The sequence below is a fragment of the Heteronotia binoei genome, unplaced genomic scaffold (genome assembly GCF_032191835.1).
Source record: "Heteronotia binoei isolate CCM8104 ecotype False Entrance Well unplaced genomic scaffold, APGP_CSIRO_Hbin_v1 ptg002179l, whole genome shotgun sequence".
In the NCBI taxonomy this organism is placed as follows: domain Eukaryota; kingdom Metazoa; phylum Chordata; class Lepidosauria; order Squamata; family Gekkonidae; genus Heteronotia; species Heteronotia binoei.
The window spans coordinates 1-17538 of NW_026800572.1; the positions used below are offsets into that span (position 1 = coordinate 1).

Consider the following 17538-nt stretch of genomic DNA (forward strand, 5'->3'; position numbering starts at 1 on the left):
TATTTCTGGTGCTTGGGGGGCACAGTGGGAGGGCTTCTAGTGTCCTTCCCCCACTGGTGGACCTCCTGATGGCACCTGGTTTTTTGGCCACTGTGTAACACAGAGTGTTGGTCTGGATGGGCCATTGGCCTGATCCAACATGGCTTCTCTTATGTTCTTAGCTGTCTCTTTTCTAAACAGAAAAGTCCCAGGGAATTTTTTTCCTGAAACTGGCTCTAGGTGGAAGCAGCGCTGTCCTTAGAGGTTGTTCTTCCTCCGAGCCTGAAGGTACCCGAGGCAGGGACGTCTCTGATTCCCTCCCACACCTGGAAGGGTACCTGCAGAGGGCAAACCTATTGCTTAGATGGCCAATTGCCACACCCTGCCCCTAGGAACTATCTAGTTCTGCCACGGTGGCTCCGGAGCCAGCTTTGCCAGGCACTGAACTCACTGTGTCAACAGCCCCGGCTGTGAACTCCGTCATGTTGGCCTTGATTGAGTCCAGGGGCAGTTCGGCTTTCAGCAGCAGCTCGGCCATGATCCCAGAGTACTTGCGGGGCTTCCCCAGGCAGAATTCCTGGTAGATGTTCTGTATGCACTTGTCCGCTGCGGAAGCAAGAAGACGGGGATGAAATCACAGCAGGCCGTGGGGAAGTCCCTGCCAGCCTTGAGACCAGGTTTGGATGGCATGTTCTTTTAACCTTCTTTACAGTCTACGTTTTGCACTGAGATTCAAGGCGGGTTGAAGGGTATAAAGCAGAGCAACCCAATAGCACGACAGCATGAGAGATCTAATGAATGCAATAGTACTTTTTGTCCCATCGTCAGGTCACCACTGAGTTACCAACAAGCACAGGGGGTAATTATATGGCTAAAGAATGAAAGAAAAGCCTCAGGGTGACAAAAGACTTACGTATTTAACAAAACTTTAAAGTAATTAACCTCTGTAATTGAGAACAATATGTAAAGTGGCAAAGCCCATTTTAACAAGGAAGATGTACAAACTGCATGTGTTCCAGCCACAATACCTGAGCCCCTCGTCTGATGAAGTGTGCTTAGAGAGCACACGAAAGCTTAGGTTCTAAATAAAACTTGGTTGGTCTTAAAAGGTGCCGCTTGACTCCTGCTTTGTTCAACTGCTTCAGACCAACAAGGCTGCCCGCTTGGATTTATGTACAAACAACCGAGTAATACAATACGCAGTGTGACACAGTGCAGTAACTCAATGCTAATGCAGGTTGCTCTTAACAAATAGATGTCAAGCTAGTCCAAAACTGTGGCTCGGCCAACAGTATTCTTCCCTGGCCACTTCAGATTTGACCACCTTAAGAAAGCAGAGCTGTACCGGTAATCGATAATGTACAGTTTCAAGGAGTCTTAGTCTTCAGCTCACATAAATCTCAGATCAATGTCCCCATGTCTGAAACTTCAACAAAACAAACTCACAATTTTTCATTCTCCCCCCCCCCTCCCCCGCCCCCCAAAAAGCCTGGAGTTCTATACTTTTCTATACTATCCTTGCTTGGAGGTTTTTAAACAGAGGCTAGATGGCCATCTGACAGCAATGAAGATCCTGTGAGGTGTTTGTGAGGTTCCTGTTAGGGGGAGGCATTTGTGAGTTTCCTGCACTGTGCAGGGGGTTGGACTAGATGACCTCGGAGCTCCCTCCCAACGCTAGGATTCTACACTTTCTTTCTTTCACCGCTGAATTACAGCAACCCCACGGGGTTTTCAGGGCAAGAGATGAACGGAGTGGCTTGCCATTGCCTGCCTCTAGGTTGCAACCCTGGACTTCCTTGGTGGTCTCTCACCCAAGGACTCGCCACGGACCACCCTGCTTAGCTTCCGAAATCTGACGAGATCAGGCTAACCCAGGATATCCAAGTCAGGGTGCAGCAAGACTAGCGTTACAACAATTCGAAACAGCGCAAAAAGGGATCTGACATATGTCAAAGAATGCAGAGAACACAACCACAAAACTGCAACACCACAGGAGGCCAGGAATAAGTTGTTGTGGGTCTGGACTTAAAATGACTCTGAGCAACCTCTGCAGCTGAGGGACCGAAGGAAGCAAGACTCCTTCTTCTTGAGCACTTACAATAAAATTATTGTTATACTTAGGGTTGCCAAACCCCAGGTGGGGGCAGGGGATCCCCCGCTTTGGAGGCCCTCCCCCTGCTTCAGGGTCATCAGAAAGCGAGAGGGGGCGGGAATGTTTTGGGGCTCCAATTCTATGAGCCCCAAAACAAGGTGCCCCTATCCATTATTTCCGGTAGAGGGAAGGCATTGAAAAGGTGTGCGGCCGCTATAAATGTGATGTCCAGAACTCCCTTTGGAGTTCAATGATGCTTGTCACACCCTTGCTCCCGACTCCACCCCCAATGTCTCCTGGCTCCACCCCCAAAGTCCCCAGATATTTCTTGAATTGGACCTGGCAACCCTACGTATAATGCCTGGATCCTCATGTCTCTTCAGTCATGGATAGCAGAGGAAGAAGATGAAGATATTGGATTTATATCCCACCCTCCACTCCGAATCTCAGAGTCTCAGAGCGGCTCATAATCTCCTTTACCTTCCTCCCCCCACAACAGACACCCTGTGCGGTGGGTGGGGCTGAGAGAGCTTTCACAGAAGCTGCCCATTCAAGAACAACCTCTGCCAGAGCTATGGCTGACTCAAGGCCATTCCAGCGGGTGCAAGTGGAGGAGTGGGGAAGAAGAAGACTGCAGATTTATACTCCACCCTGCTCTCTGAATCAGAGACTCAGAGCAGCTCATAATCTCCTATATCTTCTCCCCCCGCAACAGACACCCTGTGAGGTGGGTGGGGCTGAGACAGAAGCTGCCCTTTCAAGGACAACCTCTGCCAGAGCTATGGCTGACCCAAGGCCATTCCAGCAGCTGCAAGTGGAGGAGTGGGGAAGATAAGAGTCCGCACACTTAACCACTACACCAAACTGGCTCTCTTTTGTTTACTATGCTGTCTTTGAACCTAAGAAGAAGACTGTAGATTTATACCCTGCCTTTCTCTCTGAATCAGAGTCTCAGAGCGGTTTACAATCTCCTTTACCTCCCCCGCCCCACAACAGGCACCCTGTGAGATGGATGGAGCTGAGAGAGCTCTGACAGAAGCTGCCCTTTCAAGGACAACCTCTGCCAGAGCTATGGCTGACCCAAGGCCATTCCAGCAGGTGCAAGTGGAGGAGTGGGGAAGAAGAAGACTGCAGATTTATACCCCGCCCTTCTCTCTGAATCAGAGACTCAGAGCAGCTTACAATCTCCTATATCTTCTCCCCCCACAACAGACACCCTGTGAGGTGGGTGGGGCTGAGAGAGCTCTGACAGAAGCTGCCCTTTCAAGAACAACCTCTGCTAGAGCTGTGGCTGACCCAAGGCCATTCCAGCAGGTGCAAGTGGAGGAGTGGGGAATCAAACCCGGTTCTTCCAGATAAGAGCCCGCACACTTAACCACTACACCAAACTGGCTCTGCAGTATGCTCTGGAGAGCCAGTTTGTTTTGTTAAGAAGGAAGACCCGGGGGTCGGGAGGGTGTTCTGGGTCGTCCCAGAAAGACCCTTAAGTGGTGGCAGCCAGTAGAAGGCCCTTCCTGGCCCCCTGCTGTGTAACACAACCCTACCCCCCATCTTCTGCTGGTGGACGAGGGGACCCGGAACCCCTGCTTCCTTCTGCACCTCGAAGCCCCTCAGCAGCCTGTAGGCAGGAGGGGGGCTCTCCCACTCTGGGGCTGACCGTGCTGGAAGATGGTGTCCCAGGCGTCCATGTGGTCTTGCCAGAGCTTGTGGTTGGCCCAGCGCATGACTTCTGGCGGGATGAAGAGCAGCGGCAAGGTGGTCTGCAACATGGTCTCCAGGGCATGGATGAAGCGCTGGGACTCCGGGCTGGAGTTCTCCTCCAGAAGGCCTAGGCGCTCCCCGTAGAAGGTGTAGTTGCTGGCTGTGGGGAGAAGCAGAGGGACAGGGTCAGGAGGGCCGTGGGGCTGAACAGGTGGCCACTCCTTGGGGCCAAACGTGGGCACCACAGGCCACTTGCAGAGCATCACGATTCCACCCAGAGGATTTCCAAATGTTCCCCCAGCAGGGTGGGGAAGGGTCCCTCCGTCGGGTCACAGCCCTGGCGCCTCCTTGTTCTGGTCCTGCCATGGCAGGGGGTCAGCCTTGGCTCAGGCGGTGGACCGTGGAGTCTTCCACTGCAGTCCTTAACACAGATCCCATCACCCTTTCCTCTTCTTCCTGAGGGGAGTGCTGTCGAGCTGTAGCCCATGGAGATGATGGAAGAGGAGGATTTTATACCCAGCTTTTCTGTACCTCATGGAGTCTTGAAGTGGCTTACAATCTCCTTCCCTTCCTCCCCCCACAAAAGGCACTTTGTAAGTTAGGATCTCAGGGTCTTACTGGATCATACGCTGAACATGAGTCAACAGTGTGATGCGGTGGCTAAAAAGGCCAATGCAATTTTGGGCTGTGTCAACAGAAGTCTAGTGTCCAGATCACGTGATGTGATGGTATCGCTTTACTCTGCTCTGGTAAGACCTCGCCTGGAGTATTGGGCACCACATTTTAAGAAGGATATAGACAAGCTGGAACGGGTCCAGAGGAGGGCGATAAAGATGGTGAGGGGTCTGGAGACCGAGTTCTATTAGGAAAGGTTGAAGGAGCTGGGCATGTTTAGCCTGGAGAGAAGGCAGCTGAGAGGTGATAGGATTACCCTCTTCAAGTACTTGAAGGGTTGTCATATAGAGGATGGTGTGGAATTGTTTTCTGTGACCCCAGAAAGTAGGACCAGAACCAAAGGGCTGAAATTAAATTAAAAGAGTTTCCGGCTCAACATTAGGAAGAACTTCCTGACCATTAGAGCAGTTCCTCAGTGGAACAGGCTTCCTCCTTGGGAGGTGGTGGGCTCTCCTTCCTTGGAGGTTTTTCAAGAGGCTAGATGGCCGTCTGACAGCAATGAAGATCCTGTGAATTTAGGAGTAGGTATTTGTGGGTTTCCTGCACTGTGCAGGGGGTTGGACTAGGTGACCCTGGAGGTCCCTTACAACTCTATGATTCTAGGTGGGGCTGAGAGAATTCTGAGGGAACTGGGATTGACCCAATGTCACCCAGCTGGCTGCATGTGGAGGAGGAGGGCGGACATCATACCCAGTTCTCCAGACTAGAGTCAGCCGCTGTTAACCCATGCTGGCTCATTTAGGGCAACCAATACTCCCTAAAAGCTGTGGAGTCTTGTGAGCAAAAATTCTACTTTGTGAGCTGCTTGGCATTCAAGTGCTGAGTGACTGCATAAATTAGTTTGCTCTGGGCCTATTTTCCCTGAGCGAAGACAAAAATGGGTGAGCCGGAGGCTAAAAAACTGTGAGCAAGCTCACACTAGCTCAGCTTAGAAGGAACACCTATGGCAACCCCAAAGGGTTTTTGAGGCCAGAGACACCCAGAGGTGGTTGGCCACTGCCTTCCTCTGGGTAGCAACCCAAGACCTCCTTGGTGGTGTCCCCCATCAAGATCTGAGGAGATCAGGCCAGCCTGGACTATTCAGATCAGAGCAAAATTGTAACAGACTCTGTAACTAGGGTTGCCAATCCCCAGGTGGGGGCAGGGGATCCCCCAGTTTGGAGGCCCTCCCCCCACTTCAGGGTCATCAGAAAGCAGGGGGAGGGAAGGGAGGGAAACGTCTGCTGAGCACTCCATTATTCCTTATGGAGGCTTATTCCCATAGAAAATCATGGAGAATTGATCTGCGGGTATCTGGGGTTCTGGGGGGCTGTTATTTGAGGTAGAGGCACCAAATGTTCAGTATAGTATCCAGTGCCTCTCCCCAAAATACCCCCCAAGTTTCAAAACAATTGGACCAGGGGGTCCAATTCTATGAGCTCCAGAAGAATGTGCCCCTATCCATTATTTCCAATGGAGGAAAGGCATTTAAAAGGTGTGCAGTCCCTTTAAATGTGATGGCCAGAACTCCCATTGGAGTTCAATTATGCTTGTCACAACCTTGCTCCTGACACCACCCCCACTGTCTCCTGGCTCCACCCCCAAAGTCCCCAGATATTGCTTGAATTGGACTTGGCAACCCTATCTGAAATGTAGGGAATCAAGACTGGCCAGCTAGAGCAATAGTGGGCACCCCACCGCAGCCAGCCACTGGCACAGAAGCAGAGGAGGGAGCAGGTGTCCTAGGCCTTGTCCTTGCTGGGGGGGGGGGCATTCCATCAAGTGGCTATCCTGCAAAGCTGGCAGCCCTCCTGGAGCAGCTCAGAGGGGTTAAAGGGCATGCCAGGAGGTGGGTGTGTTGCCCGGTCTGGTTGAGCAGCTGGCAAGAGCTTTGGAGAGAAGTGCAGGGTGGAGAAGTGGCCAGCATTGGGAGGGCTGCGGGACAGTGGGAGGGGGCGCTCGGCCTACCTTCCAAGGTGAAGCGGAAGAGGTCATGGTAAAGGTCGACCGTGAGCAGCCGCCGTGTGTTCTTCCTCACCCGCCGGTGCATAAAGTCGACAAAGTCCTCCGCCACGGTGTTGAGGAAGGGCAGGAATTTGTGGGTGCTGGCAGGGCTGATCACCTCTTTGTTGAGGACCAGCCGGTCGGCACGCCAGTCCTCCCCGTTCCTGCAGGGTGAAAGCATCGAGGTGAGGAAGATGCTGGGGAGGCTGGCCCAGAAGATGCAACGGGAAGCCCCCCACTCCTCCCCACCAGCATCCATTTCAATCCTCTGTGCTGTCTTGGCTTCCCTTCCTGGATTTTCCCAAGCCCAGGTATTAGGGTTGCCAAATCCCATTCAAGAAATATCTGGGGACTTGGGGGTGGAGCCAAGATCAAGACCGTGATGAGCATAATTGAACTCCAAAGGGAGTTCTGGCCTTCACATTTAAAGGGACGGCTCACCTTTTCAATGCCTTCCTTCCATAGGAAACAATGAAGGATAGGGGCACCTTCTTTTGGGGCTCACAGAATTGGATCCCCTGGTCCAATCTTTTTGAAACTTGGGGGGCATTTTGGGGAGAGGCACTAGATGCTATACTGAAAATTTGGTGCCTCTACCCCAAAATAGAGCCCCCCCCCAGAGCCCCAGATACCCACGGATCAATTCTCTATGATTTTCTATGGGAATAAATCTCCATAGGGAATAACAGAGTTCCCAGCAGACATTTCCCTCCCCTCCTCCTGCTTTCTGACGACCCTAAAGCGGGGGGAGGGCCTCCAAACCAGGGGATCCCCCGCCCCCACCTGGGGATTTGCAACCCTACCAGGTATCCAAAATACCTTCTTAACAGGAAATGCCAGGAGCTGAGTCTTGGGCTTTCTTATTGTGAGGAGGGGCTACCACTGAGACCGAGCTGTTCCTGTCACACAGTGGGGGACCAGGGAAGGCCTTCTTCTGGCTGCCACCACTGGCAAGGGTCTGTCCAGGAGGGCCCAGACTACCCACCTGATCCCTGTGTCTTCCTTCTTAACAAAACACCTTCCAGCCATGATGGAAGAGCGAGAACCCAGGCAGGATAACAATAACGAATTTATTGTGAATGCTCAAAAACAAACAAGTGAGTTGTAAAAGGGGTGACAGTGGGAAAAAAAAACAATAAAAGGTGGTGCAAAGAAAATTAGACCCTGATATGACTAACTAAACATTCCCTTCCCCTAGTGCCTACAGACTCACCACCCCCTGGGTGAGGGAACGCTCCTGTTGCAGCCTTTCTAAAGAGAATACTTCCCTGTCTGTAACTAGGCCTTTTATTCTTTCCTCCCATCCATCTGGCCAAGAGAAAGTGTGCAAAGTAGGGTTACTAGGTACCTGGAGACTTTGGGGGTGGATCCAGGAGAGGGCGGGGTTTGGGGAGGGGCCTCAGCATGGGAAAAATGAAGGGATTGGACCATGCTGAGGCCCCTCCCCTCCCCAAACCCGCCCTCTCCCAGATCCACCCCCAAAGTCTAATAGACCTGGGAACTCTATTAAGGAGAGTGGGAAGGAATAGGGGGTTTTTTTAGTGTATGATGGATGATTTTAATCTTGGGACTGTAAACCCACGCACTCCACAAACCAAAGGCAGGGTGTCCGCGTTGTCCTAAAGAGATAAGTGCAAAAAAAATGAGCCCCTGCGTTGAGCCGTGAAGGGGGGAAGTGGGTCGTCCTCTGTACCGCCCCTGCCTTGCCCTCACTCACAACAGGAAGACGCCACATTTGTGGTTCCGCAGGACCCGGTGGGCAATCCAGGAATCGATGCCCATTCGGCGTGGGTAGATCCCCTCCGACTGAAACAGCTGGGCGGCATCGCGGGGCAGGAGCACGTTCACGCTGCTGTGGGTGCCCACCGTCTCCCTGCCAAAGGGGAGTCCGTTAGAGCTGCCAGCTTTGGGTTGGGAAATTCTGGAGAATTGGGGGCAGAAGGGAAGGGAGGGTCGAATGCCCACCCCCAAAGCAGCTAGGGTTGCCAAGTCCAATTCAAGAAATATCTGGGGACTTTGGGGGCGGAGCCAGGAGACTTTGGGGGTGCAGCCAGGAGCAAGGGTGTGACAAGCACAATTGAACTCCAAAGGGAATTCTGGCCATCGCATTGAAAGGGACCGCACATCTTTCAAATGCCTTCCTTCCATAGGAAATAATGAAGGATAGGGGCACCTTCTCTCGGGGCTTATAGGATTGGATCCCCTGGTCCAAACTTTTTGAAACTTGGGGGGCATTTTGGGGAGAGGCACTGGATGCTATGCTGAAAATTTGGAGCCTTTACCTCAAAAACCAGCCGCTCCGCCCCCCCAGAGCCTCCAGATAACCATTCTCCATGATTTTCTATGGATCAATTCTCCATGATTTTCTATGGGAATAAGCCTCCATAAGGAATAATGGAGTGCTCAACAGACTTTTCCCTCCCCTCCCCCCCTGCTTTCTGATGACCCTGAAGTGGGGGGAGGGCCTCCAAACTGGGAGATCCCCTGCCCCCACCAAGGGATTGGCACCTTCTTTGGGGGCTCATAGAATTGGACCCCCTGGTCCAATCTTTTTGAAACTTGGGGGGCATTTTGGGGAGAGGCACTGCATGCTATGCTGAAAATTTGGAGCCTCTATCTCAAAAACCAGCCCCCCCACCGAGCCTCCCAGATAACCATGGATCAATTTGTCATTATTTTCTATGGAAATAAGCCTCCATAGGCAATAATAGAGTTCCCAGCGGACATTTCTCTCCCCTCCCCCGCTTTCTGATGACCCTGAAGCGGGGGGAGGGCCTCCAAACCGGGGGATCCCCTGCCCCCACCCCTAAAAGCAGCTCTTTCCTTGGGGGGGCGGGGGAGGTGGACAGATCTCTGTAGGCTGAAGATCTGCTACTATTCCAAGAGATCTCCAGACCTCACTTAGAGGCTGGCAGTCCTAGAGTCCAGCTCCTGAGTGGATTGATGGTTAGGCCCTTGACCACAACGGTGAGGCAGTGGCATCACCAGGGGGTTGAGGCAAGGAGAACTAGAGCTGGCCGTGGTCAGCATTTCGATGAGCCCCAATTCCAAAATCGTGAATGAGTCTCCTAAGGGTTTTACAGAGCAGAACTGAACAGCATCAGGGATATGTGGCGGGTTTGGCTCAACTAGTATAGTCTCCTCCGAAGCATATATTGCAGTGAGGTCAGCACCCAAAAGGCACTTGAGACCGGAAAACTTGCCCATTGAAGAAGAAGAAGAATTGCAGATTTATACCCCGCCCTTCTCTCTGAATCAGAGACTCAGAGTGGCTTACAATCTCCTATATCTTCTTCCGCCACAACAGACACCCTGTGAGGTGGGTGGGGCTGAGAGGGCTCTCACAGCAGCTGCCCTTTCAAGGACAACCTCTGCCAGAGCTCTGGCTGACCCAAAGCAGGTGCAAGTGGAAGAGTGGGAAATCAAACCCGGTTCTCCCAGATAAGAGTCCACACACTTAACCACTACAACCAAACTGGCTGGGAAAAAGAAGATGATGATATTGGATTTATATCCTGCCCGACACTCTGAAGCTCAGAGTCTCAGAGCGGTCACGGTCTCCTTTTACCTTCCCCCCCCACCCACAACAGACACCCTGTGAGGTGGGTGGGGCTGAGAGAGCTCTCTCAGAAGCTGCCCTTTCAAGGACAACTCCTGCAATAGCTGTGGCTGACCCAAAGCCATTCCAGCAGCTGTAAGTGGAGGAGTGGGGAATCAAACCTTGTTCTCCCAGATAAGAGTCCACACACTTAACCACTACACTAAATAGGCCCTCCCCCACAACAGACACCCTGTGAAGTGGGTGGAGCTGAGAGAGTTCTTACAGCAGCTGCCCTTTCAAGGACAACCTCTGCCAGAGCTATTGCTGACCCAAGGCCATTCCAGCAGCTGCGAGTGAAGGAGTGGGGAATCAAACCCGGTTCTCCCAGATAAGAGTCCGCGCACTTCATCACTACACCAAACTGGCTCTCAAAGTGCGAAGAACTTAGAGGCATCCCGTAGGGATCAGACTTCCCAAGCCCTTTCTATTTGATATTTTCAACAGTGACTTGAGACTGGAGAAGAAAGGTTGGAATCAGCAGAGAGGCAGGGCTTTTCTTCAGCAGGAACGCACAGGAGCACAGTTCCGGCTGGCTTGGTGTCAGGGGGTGTGGCCTAAGACGCAAATGAGCCCCTGCTGGGCTTTTTCTACAAAAAGATTCCTGGGCAGAGAACATCAGCTTTGAATGAGCTGACACCGTTATCAATAATGCTCAGGGCTCCCAGCTTCCCAGCCGGAGAGAACAGCCCGAGGCAGCCCCGGTTCCTCAGAGGACCAGAGACTTTGAGACAGCGTTTCTTTATTTATTTATTTGGGATTTATTTGGGATTTATATCCCGCCCTTCCCACGAATGGCTCAGGGCGGCTTCCAACAATTAGTCAAACTTAAAAGTAAACAATTTCAAATATAAAACAGTTAAATAATTTAAGCAGTTAAAACATTAAAACAGAGTAATTCAATTTACTATAAACAGATGGCTGGCCAGTTCCTCAAGTTATTATCCTAGCTAAATGTAGGCTAGGTATAGGCTAGCCGGAAGAGGGTCGTCTTACAGGCCCTGCGGAACTGCGCCAAGTCCCGCAGGGCCCTCACCTCTTCCGGCAGCTGATTCCACCATACGGGGGCCATAACGGAGAAAGCCCTTTCCCTGGTGGCTTTCAGACGGGCTTCTTTTGGCCCGGGGATAGTGAGGAGATTTTGTGTTCCTGACCTCAGTGCTCTCTGGGGAACATGTGGGGAGAGACGGTCCTTCAGGTAGGCAGGTCCCAGGCCATATAGGGCTTTAAAGGTAATAACCAGCACCTTGTACCAGACTCGGTATATCACTGGAAGCCAGTGCAGAGTCCGGAGACCCGGCTGGATGTGTTCCCACTTTGGGAGACCCAATAACAGCCGGGCCGCGGCATTCTGCACCAGCTGCAGTTTCCGGGTCCGAGACAAGGGCAGCCCCATGTAGAGGGCGTTGCAGTAGTCCAACCTTGAGGTGACCGTAGCATGGATCACTGTTGCTAGGTCGTCGCGCTCCAGAAAGGGGGCCAGCTGCCTTGCCCGTCTAAGATGAAAAAATGCGGACTTGGCAGCGGCTGCTATCTGAGCCTCCATCTTTAAAGAAGGCTCCAATAGCACCCCCAAGCTCCTGACCCTGTCCGCCGCCATAAGCGGCGCACCATCAAAAGCCGGCATAAGCGGCGCACCATCAAAAGCCGGCATAAGCGGCGCACCATCAAAAGTTTTCGAATAAAGAAGCAGAGGCATTCCTCTAGCAGGGAGCCAATCTACTAACCCTGGGTCTGATTCGGGGGGGGGGGGGAGGTTCTGCCAGCACCCGCCTCTCAGCTCCAGACCCCGCCCCCCCCCCCCCACAACTTGCAACACAGCTCCCAAACTATTTCTCATCCTCATCCCTCCCTTGAGCTCTGAGGAGTGTCACCTTCTCAAATTCACAAACATGCGAGTGTCGCATCCTAAAAACTGCTGGGTTTGAATCCAAGTGGCACTTTTGGGACCAACCAGAGCTTCATGATATAAGTTTTCAAGAGTCCAAAGTCCCCTTGCTTTGACTCTCAAAAGCTCCTACTATGAAAATGTTGTTGGTCTTTAAGTTATGCTCAACATAAGGACCGCATAGAATAAACGTCAGACGTTTGAGAGCCGCAAGGCATAAACGGATATTATACACACGCCTTTATTTAAACTCTTCATACTTTCTTTGCACAGAAAGATTAAGGCCCATAGGTAGCTGATTATTCGCTGTGTCTGAAGTAGAGTTGGGAGGAGAAATAGGCAGGCTTTCAAGCTTTTCTCCTCCACCACAGGGTTAATACTTTCTTTGCACAGAAAGATGCATATGTATGCACTTCACAACATGACCCTTTTTTTAAAAAAAAAACTTTAAAAAAAAAAAAAAAAGCTGGGAGCAACAGTCCCCATAAGACTAGCACAGGGAAAGGCTAAGGAATGGTTTGTTGGCACCAATGGGAGAAGGAAATAGAAATGCAGCACATAAATCACTGACTCCAAGTGTCTCCTCCCTCAGGAGTCAGATGATAGACCAAATGCAAAAGACCCTTTGCATCATTATGCATCTCTATTTGCCTTGACACCAAGGTTAATAAATACAGCTCCTACAAGAGCTATGAAACGAAGGGGAGATCCTGCACAGCACTTTAATTCTTTCCCTCCTTCCAGTGGCCCCCTTGGCTCTTGCACCCTCTTTCCCTGCTCTGGGTCTCCAGGTGACCTCTGTGGTGGAGGAAAAAAGCTTGCAAGCCTGCCTATTTCTCCTCCAAACCCCACTTCAGACACAGAGGGAATAATCGACTACCTCTGGGTCAGTGCTGAGAGGCCGACTGAGGTTCCAGCACTAACTTGAGAGCAAGCCTGCACTGAGACCTCCGGAAGCCGCACAATACTTGTGAAAGAGTCGCATGCGGCTCCCGAGCCCCAGTTTGGCCGCCCCTGCTTTAGTGGTCCCACTTCACCCCAACATGGCTACCCTTTGAAACTCAGTTCCCGGCAATTTGGAGGACATTTCCTGCCAAGTCAATCCCACTGATGAAACAGCGACAGGAAAGAATTAGGAGCCTGGTAGCGCCCTAAAGAACAAGACGGTTTTGTTCCACTGGAAACTCACTTTCTTGGACTGCGTTGGACCAAGTGGGGTTCCAGCACAGGACAGTTTATGCCGGGAGAAATCTCATTACGTCTTTAAGCAGCCCTGAGGCTTCTGCTTGCTCTTTGCTTTATCAGATCATTACAGAAGGGTCAGTCTCCCAAAAATGGTTTAGACTGGTCTCCATATAAAGCAAATTTCCCTTTCTCAGAATTTAAGCCTCCTGGACTCAAATCCGGCTCTGTGCTCCTGCAGACCAACACAGCTGCCCTTGGTGACTCTCTCTCTCTCTCTCCCTCCCCTGGAGGGTGCAAATAAAACCACCGGCACAGTCCAGCCGAAGGGCTGAGAACAAAAGGACCTGCATGTACAAGTCCAGTTGAAAAGGGTGAAAAACTGGCAGGATCCAACCCCTTCCGTAGATCTGTGGTGCAGGTGCCAGCCTTTGCATTTGGAGCCCTGCCTGCAGAATCTCCCAATGGGCTGGGGTGAGAGTGCAGGGGGAGGCAGTCCAAAGGGTCAAGGGCCCCACCTAGGCAGCCCAGCCCAGCCCTCCCGGGCCCAGTGACTGGAGGTGGGGGGCGGGAGTCAGGTCCTACAGCCAGGCCAGCCAGCCTCACCTGTAGATGGGTCCCAAGCGCTGGAAGTTCTTCTGCATGATGTAGTGGAGGTTTTGGAAGCTGTTGGTCCTCCAGAAGCGGTAGAGTTTGAGCCAGGCATTGGGGCCGCTGTGGGGAATGGCCTCGAAGGGCAGCACCTTGGAAGGGCTCGGCTCAGCGGCCACCGCTGGGGCCACTGCCCGGCAGGCCCGGCCGGCCCAGAAGGAGCGGGAGATGGTGCCCCGGGCTGCCCGGGGGCTCAGCCGGCTGCTGGCTCCCATTGCCCCTCTCTTGCGGCCCGGCCCGGCCTCTCGCCAGTGCCTGACTCAGCCTGTCCCTCTGCAAGGGGAGACTGGGGACAGCTCTTATATCCCTGCTGGTGCTCCCCCCTGCCAAGGCCAGGCACCCCTCCCCCTCTCTCCCTCCCTCCGGGAAGCAAAGCAAACATTCCCCTGTCTCCTGCAGCCTGCCAGCCAGAGCAGCCCTGCCTCCCCCGGAAGACCCCAGTCCAAGACAGGGCTTGTGCCCCTCCCCCTCAACAGAGAAGGAGCTGAACTCCCCAGAAATGGGAGGGGGGGCATGACAGCCTAGGGGCAGAACCCCCCTTGGGTCTGCGTGGTGTCCAAATCCACACAGCACAGGCAATAAAATGCCAGTCTGGAAGACACGTCTTTTGCAACTGCCCTGGACCAGGGAGGGATCTGGTCACCCCAACAGCCCCTCAGGCCCGGGACCTTCCATTCCAACAGGGCGGGCATCGGAGGCAACCCTTGAGCTGTCCCCGGCTTGGGCCTCCTTTCACCTGGCATTTGTACAGCTGCGGGAAAAGAAAGCGAGTCAGAGTTGGTGTGTTATCTTTAAAACATTTGAAGTCTTTAGGGATGGGATTAAAACAAGTGAATTCAGGAAAGCGACCTAATGCTCGTATCCATGGCTGCCAAAGAGACGCCCACTTTCAGGTTTCACTCCTCCTTCCACACCAAATTGGGAGGAAAAGGCATGAATCGGCAAAGAAGATTTTCCTTCTTTATCTATAACCAGCTTCCTTCCTTCCTTCCTTCCTTCCTTCCTTCCTTCCTTCCTTCCTTCCTTCCTTCCTTCCTTCCTTCCTTCCTTCCTTCCTTCCTTCCTTCCCTCCCTCCCCCCTCCCTCCCTCCCTCCCTCCCTTCCTTCCTTCCTTCCTTCCTTCCTTCCTTCCTTCCTTCCTTCCTTCCTTCCTTCCTTCCTTCCTTCCTTCCTTCCTTCCTTCCTTCCTTCCTCCCTCCCCCCCAACAGGATATGCAGGTGAGAGAGGAAAAACCTCTTGTGTTCAAGAGGAGGCCATAGCCCAGTGGTGGAACATTCTCTTTACATGCAGGAGCTCCCCCAACCCTTCACCCCACTGCAGCACATCCAGTTGAAAGGAGCAGGCAGCAAGACACGAGGAAGTCCTGTCTCCATCTACCATTGAAAGTAGACAACAGTGACCAGGAAAGAAGAAAGGTCTGCTTCAGCGTAAGTGAAGTTCATTTTTTCACCATGACTCTCACAGCTTAAGCAATATAAGATACAAGATGACCACCGGAAGCAATAAAACTTTCACGCAAAGCGTGTCAATATGCGTTTTTAGTGAAGCAAAACAAAAACAAAACTAAGGGATACTGAACATTCTTGAAATTTTTCCCACAAAGTCTCTCAACAGTCACAAAGAATGATAACCTCTTCAAATAGGACTTAGTGAAGACATGGGTGAAGTCTATCATCTCTTAGTGTTCCACTCGTGATGGTGCGGAAAGAATAAGGAACCACTTTTAAAAGGACTCCTCACGGTTTCAATAGTTCTTCCTCAGCCTCTTTCTCCCGACGTTACACAGAGCCACCGCTCTACTCTTTACAACATGGATCCACGCATGCTCTAATTTGCGGCTACTGGCTTAGTTTTCCTTAGTTTTGTTTTTGTTTTACTTCACTAAAAATGCATATTTACACGGTTTGCATGAAAGTTTTATTGCTTCCGATGGTTATCTTATATTGCTTATCTTCACACCGGCTCCGGTTGTATTTACTATGACTCTCCCAGGTTGGCTGATTCAGGTGGATTACCATGTTGGGCAACGTTTGAGTCCAGTGGCACCTTGAAGACCAACAAAGTTTATTCTGAGTGCTTGTACACAAATGTTTATACCCAGAGTTAAACTTTGTTGGTCTTCAAGAAAAAGAAGAAGAAGATGATATTGGATTTATATCCCGCCCTCCACTCCAAAGAGTCTCAGAGCGGCTCACAATCTCCTTTCCCTTCCTCCCCCACAACAGACACCCTGTGAGGTAGATGAAGATATTGGATTTATATCCCGCCCTCCACTCCGAAGAGTCTCAGAGCGGCTCACAATCTCCTTTCCCTTTCTCCCCCACAACAGACACCCTGTGAGGTAGATGAAGATATTGGATTTATATCCCGCCCTCCACTCCGAAGAGTCTCAGAGCGGCTCCCAATCTCCTTTACCTTCCTCCCCCACAACAGACACCCTGTGAGGTGGGTGGGCTGAGAGGGCTCTCCCAGCAGCTGCCCTTTCAAGGACAACCTCTGCCAGAGCTCTGGCTGTCCCAAGACCATTCCAGCAGCTGCAAGTGGAGGAGTGGGGAATCAAACCCGATTCTCCCAGATAAGAGAGCTCTGGCTGACCCAAGACCATTCCAGCAGCTGCAAGTGGAGGAGTGGGGAATCAAACCCGATTCTCCCAGATAAGAGAGCTCTGGCTGTCCCAAGGCCATTCCAGCAGGTGCAAGTGGAGGAGTGGGGAATCCAACCCGGTTCTCCCAGATAAGAGAGCTATGCTGACCCAAGGCCATTCCAGCAGGTGCAAGTGGAGGAGTGGGGAATCAAACCCGGTTCTCCCAGATAAGAGAGCTATGCTGACCCAAGGCCATTCCAGCAGGTGCAAGTGGAGGAGTGGGGAATCAAACCCGGTTCTCCCAGATAAGAGAGCTATGCTGACCCAAGGCCATTCCAGCAGGTGCAAGTGGAGGAGTGGGGAATCAAACCCGGTTCTCCCAGATAAGAGAGCTCTGGCTGACCCAAGGCCATTCCAGCAGCTGCAAGTGGAAGAGTGGGGAATCCAACCCGGTTCTCCCAGATAAGAGAGCTCTGGCTGACCCAAGGCCATTCCAGCAGGTGCAAGTGGAGGAGTGGGGAATCCAACCCGGTTCTCCCAGATAAGAGAGCTATGCTGACCCAAGGCCATTCCAGCAGGTGCAAGTGGAGGAGTGGGGAATCCAACCCGGTTCTCCCAGATAAGAGAGCTCTGGCTGACCCAAGGCCATTCCAGCAGGTGCAAGTGGAGGAGTGGGGAATCAAACCCGGTTCTCCCAGATAAGAGAGCTATGGCTGACCCAAGGCCATTCCAGCAGCTGCAAGTGAAGGAGTGGGGAATCAAACCCTGTTCTCCCAGATAAGAGAGCTCTGGCTGACCCAAGGCCATTCCAGCAGGTGCAAGTGGAGGAGTGGGGAATCCAACCCGGTTCTCCCAGATAAGAGAGCTCTGGCTGACCCAAGGCCATTCCAGCAGCTGCAAGTGGAGGAGTGGGGAATCAAACCCGGTTCTCCCAGATAAGAGAGCTCTGGCTGACCCAAGACCATTCCAGCAGCTGCAAGTGGAGGAGTGGGGAATCAAACCCGATTCTCCCAGATAAGAGAGCTCTGGCTGTCCCAAGGCCATTCCAGCAGGTGCAAGTGGAGGAGTGGGGAATCCAACCCGGTTCTCCCAGATAAGAGAGCTATGCTGACCCAAGGCCATTCCAGCAGGTGCAAGTGGAGGAGTGGGGAATCAAACCCGGTTCTCCCAGATAAGAGAGCTATGCTGACCCAAGGCCATTCCA

The 17538-nt window shown here is 52.2% G+C and overlaps 1 protein-coding gene across 1 annotated transcript; it reads right to left on the reverse strand.

Moving 5' to 3' along the window:
- Positions 1–430: 430 nt before the first annotated feature.
- Positions 431–13964, reverse strand: LOC132565934 (cytochrome P450 11B, mitochondrial-like; the record flags this gene model as incomplete). Its single annotated transcript, XM_060230555.1, has 5 exons — positions 13705–13964; positions 8148–8303; positions 6395–6594; positions 3729–3932; positions 431–585 (listed from the first exon to the last, which is right to left on the reverse strand). Coding segments are annotated over exons 1-5 (975 nt in total), but the record flags the coding sequence as incomplete, so codon positions are not given.
- Between the last annotated feature and the right edge of the window lie 3574 nt (positions 13965–17538).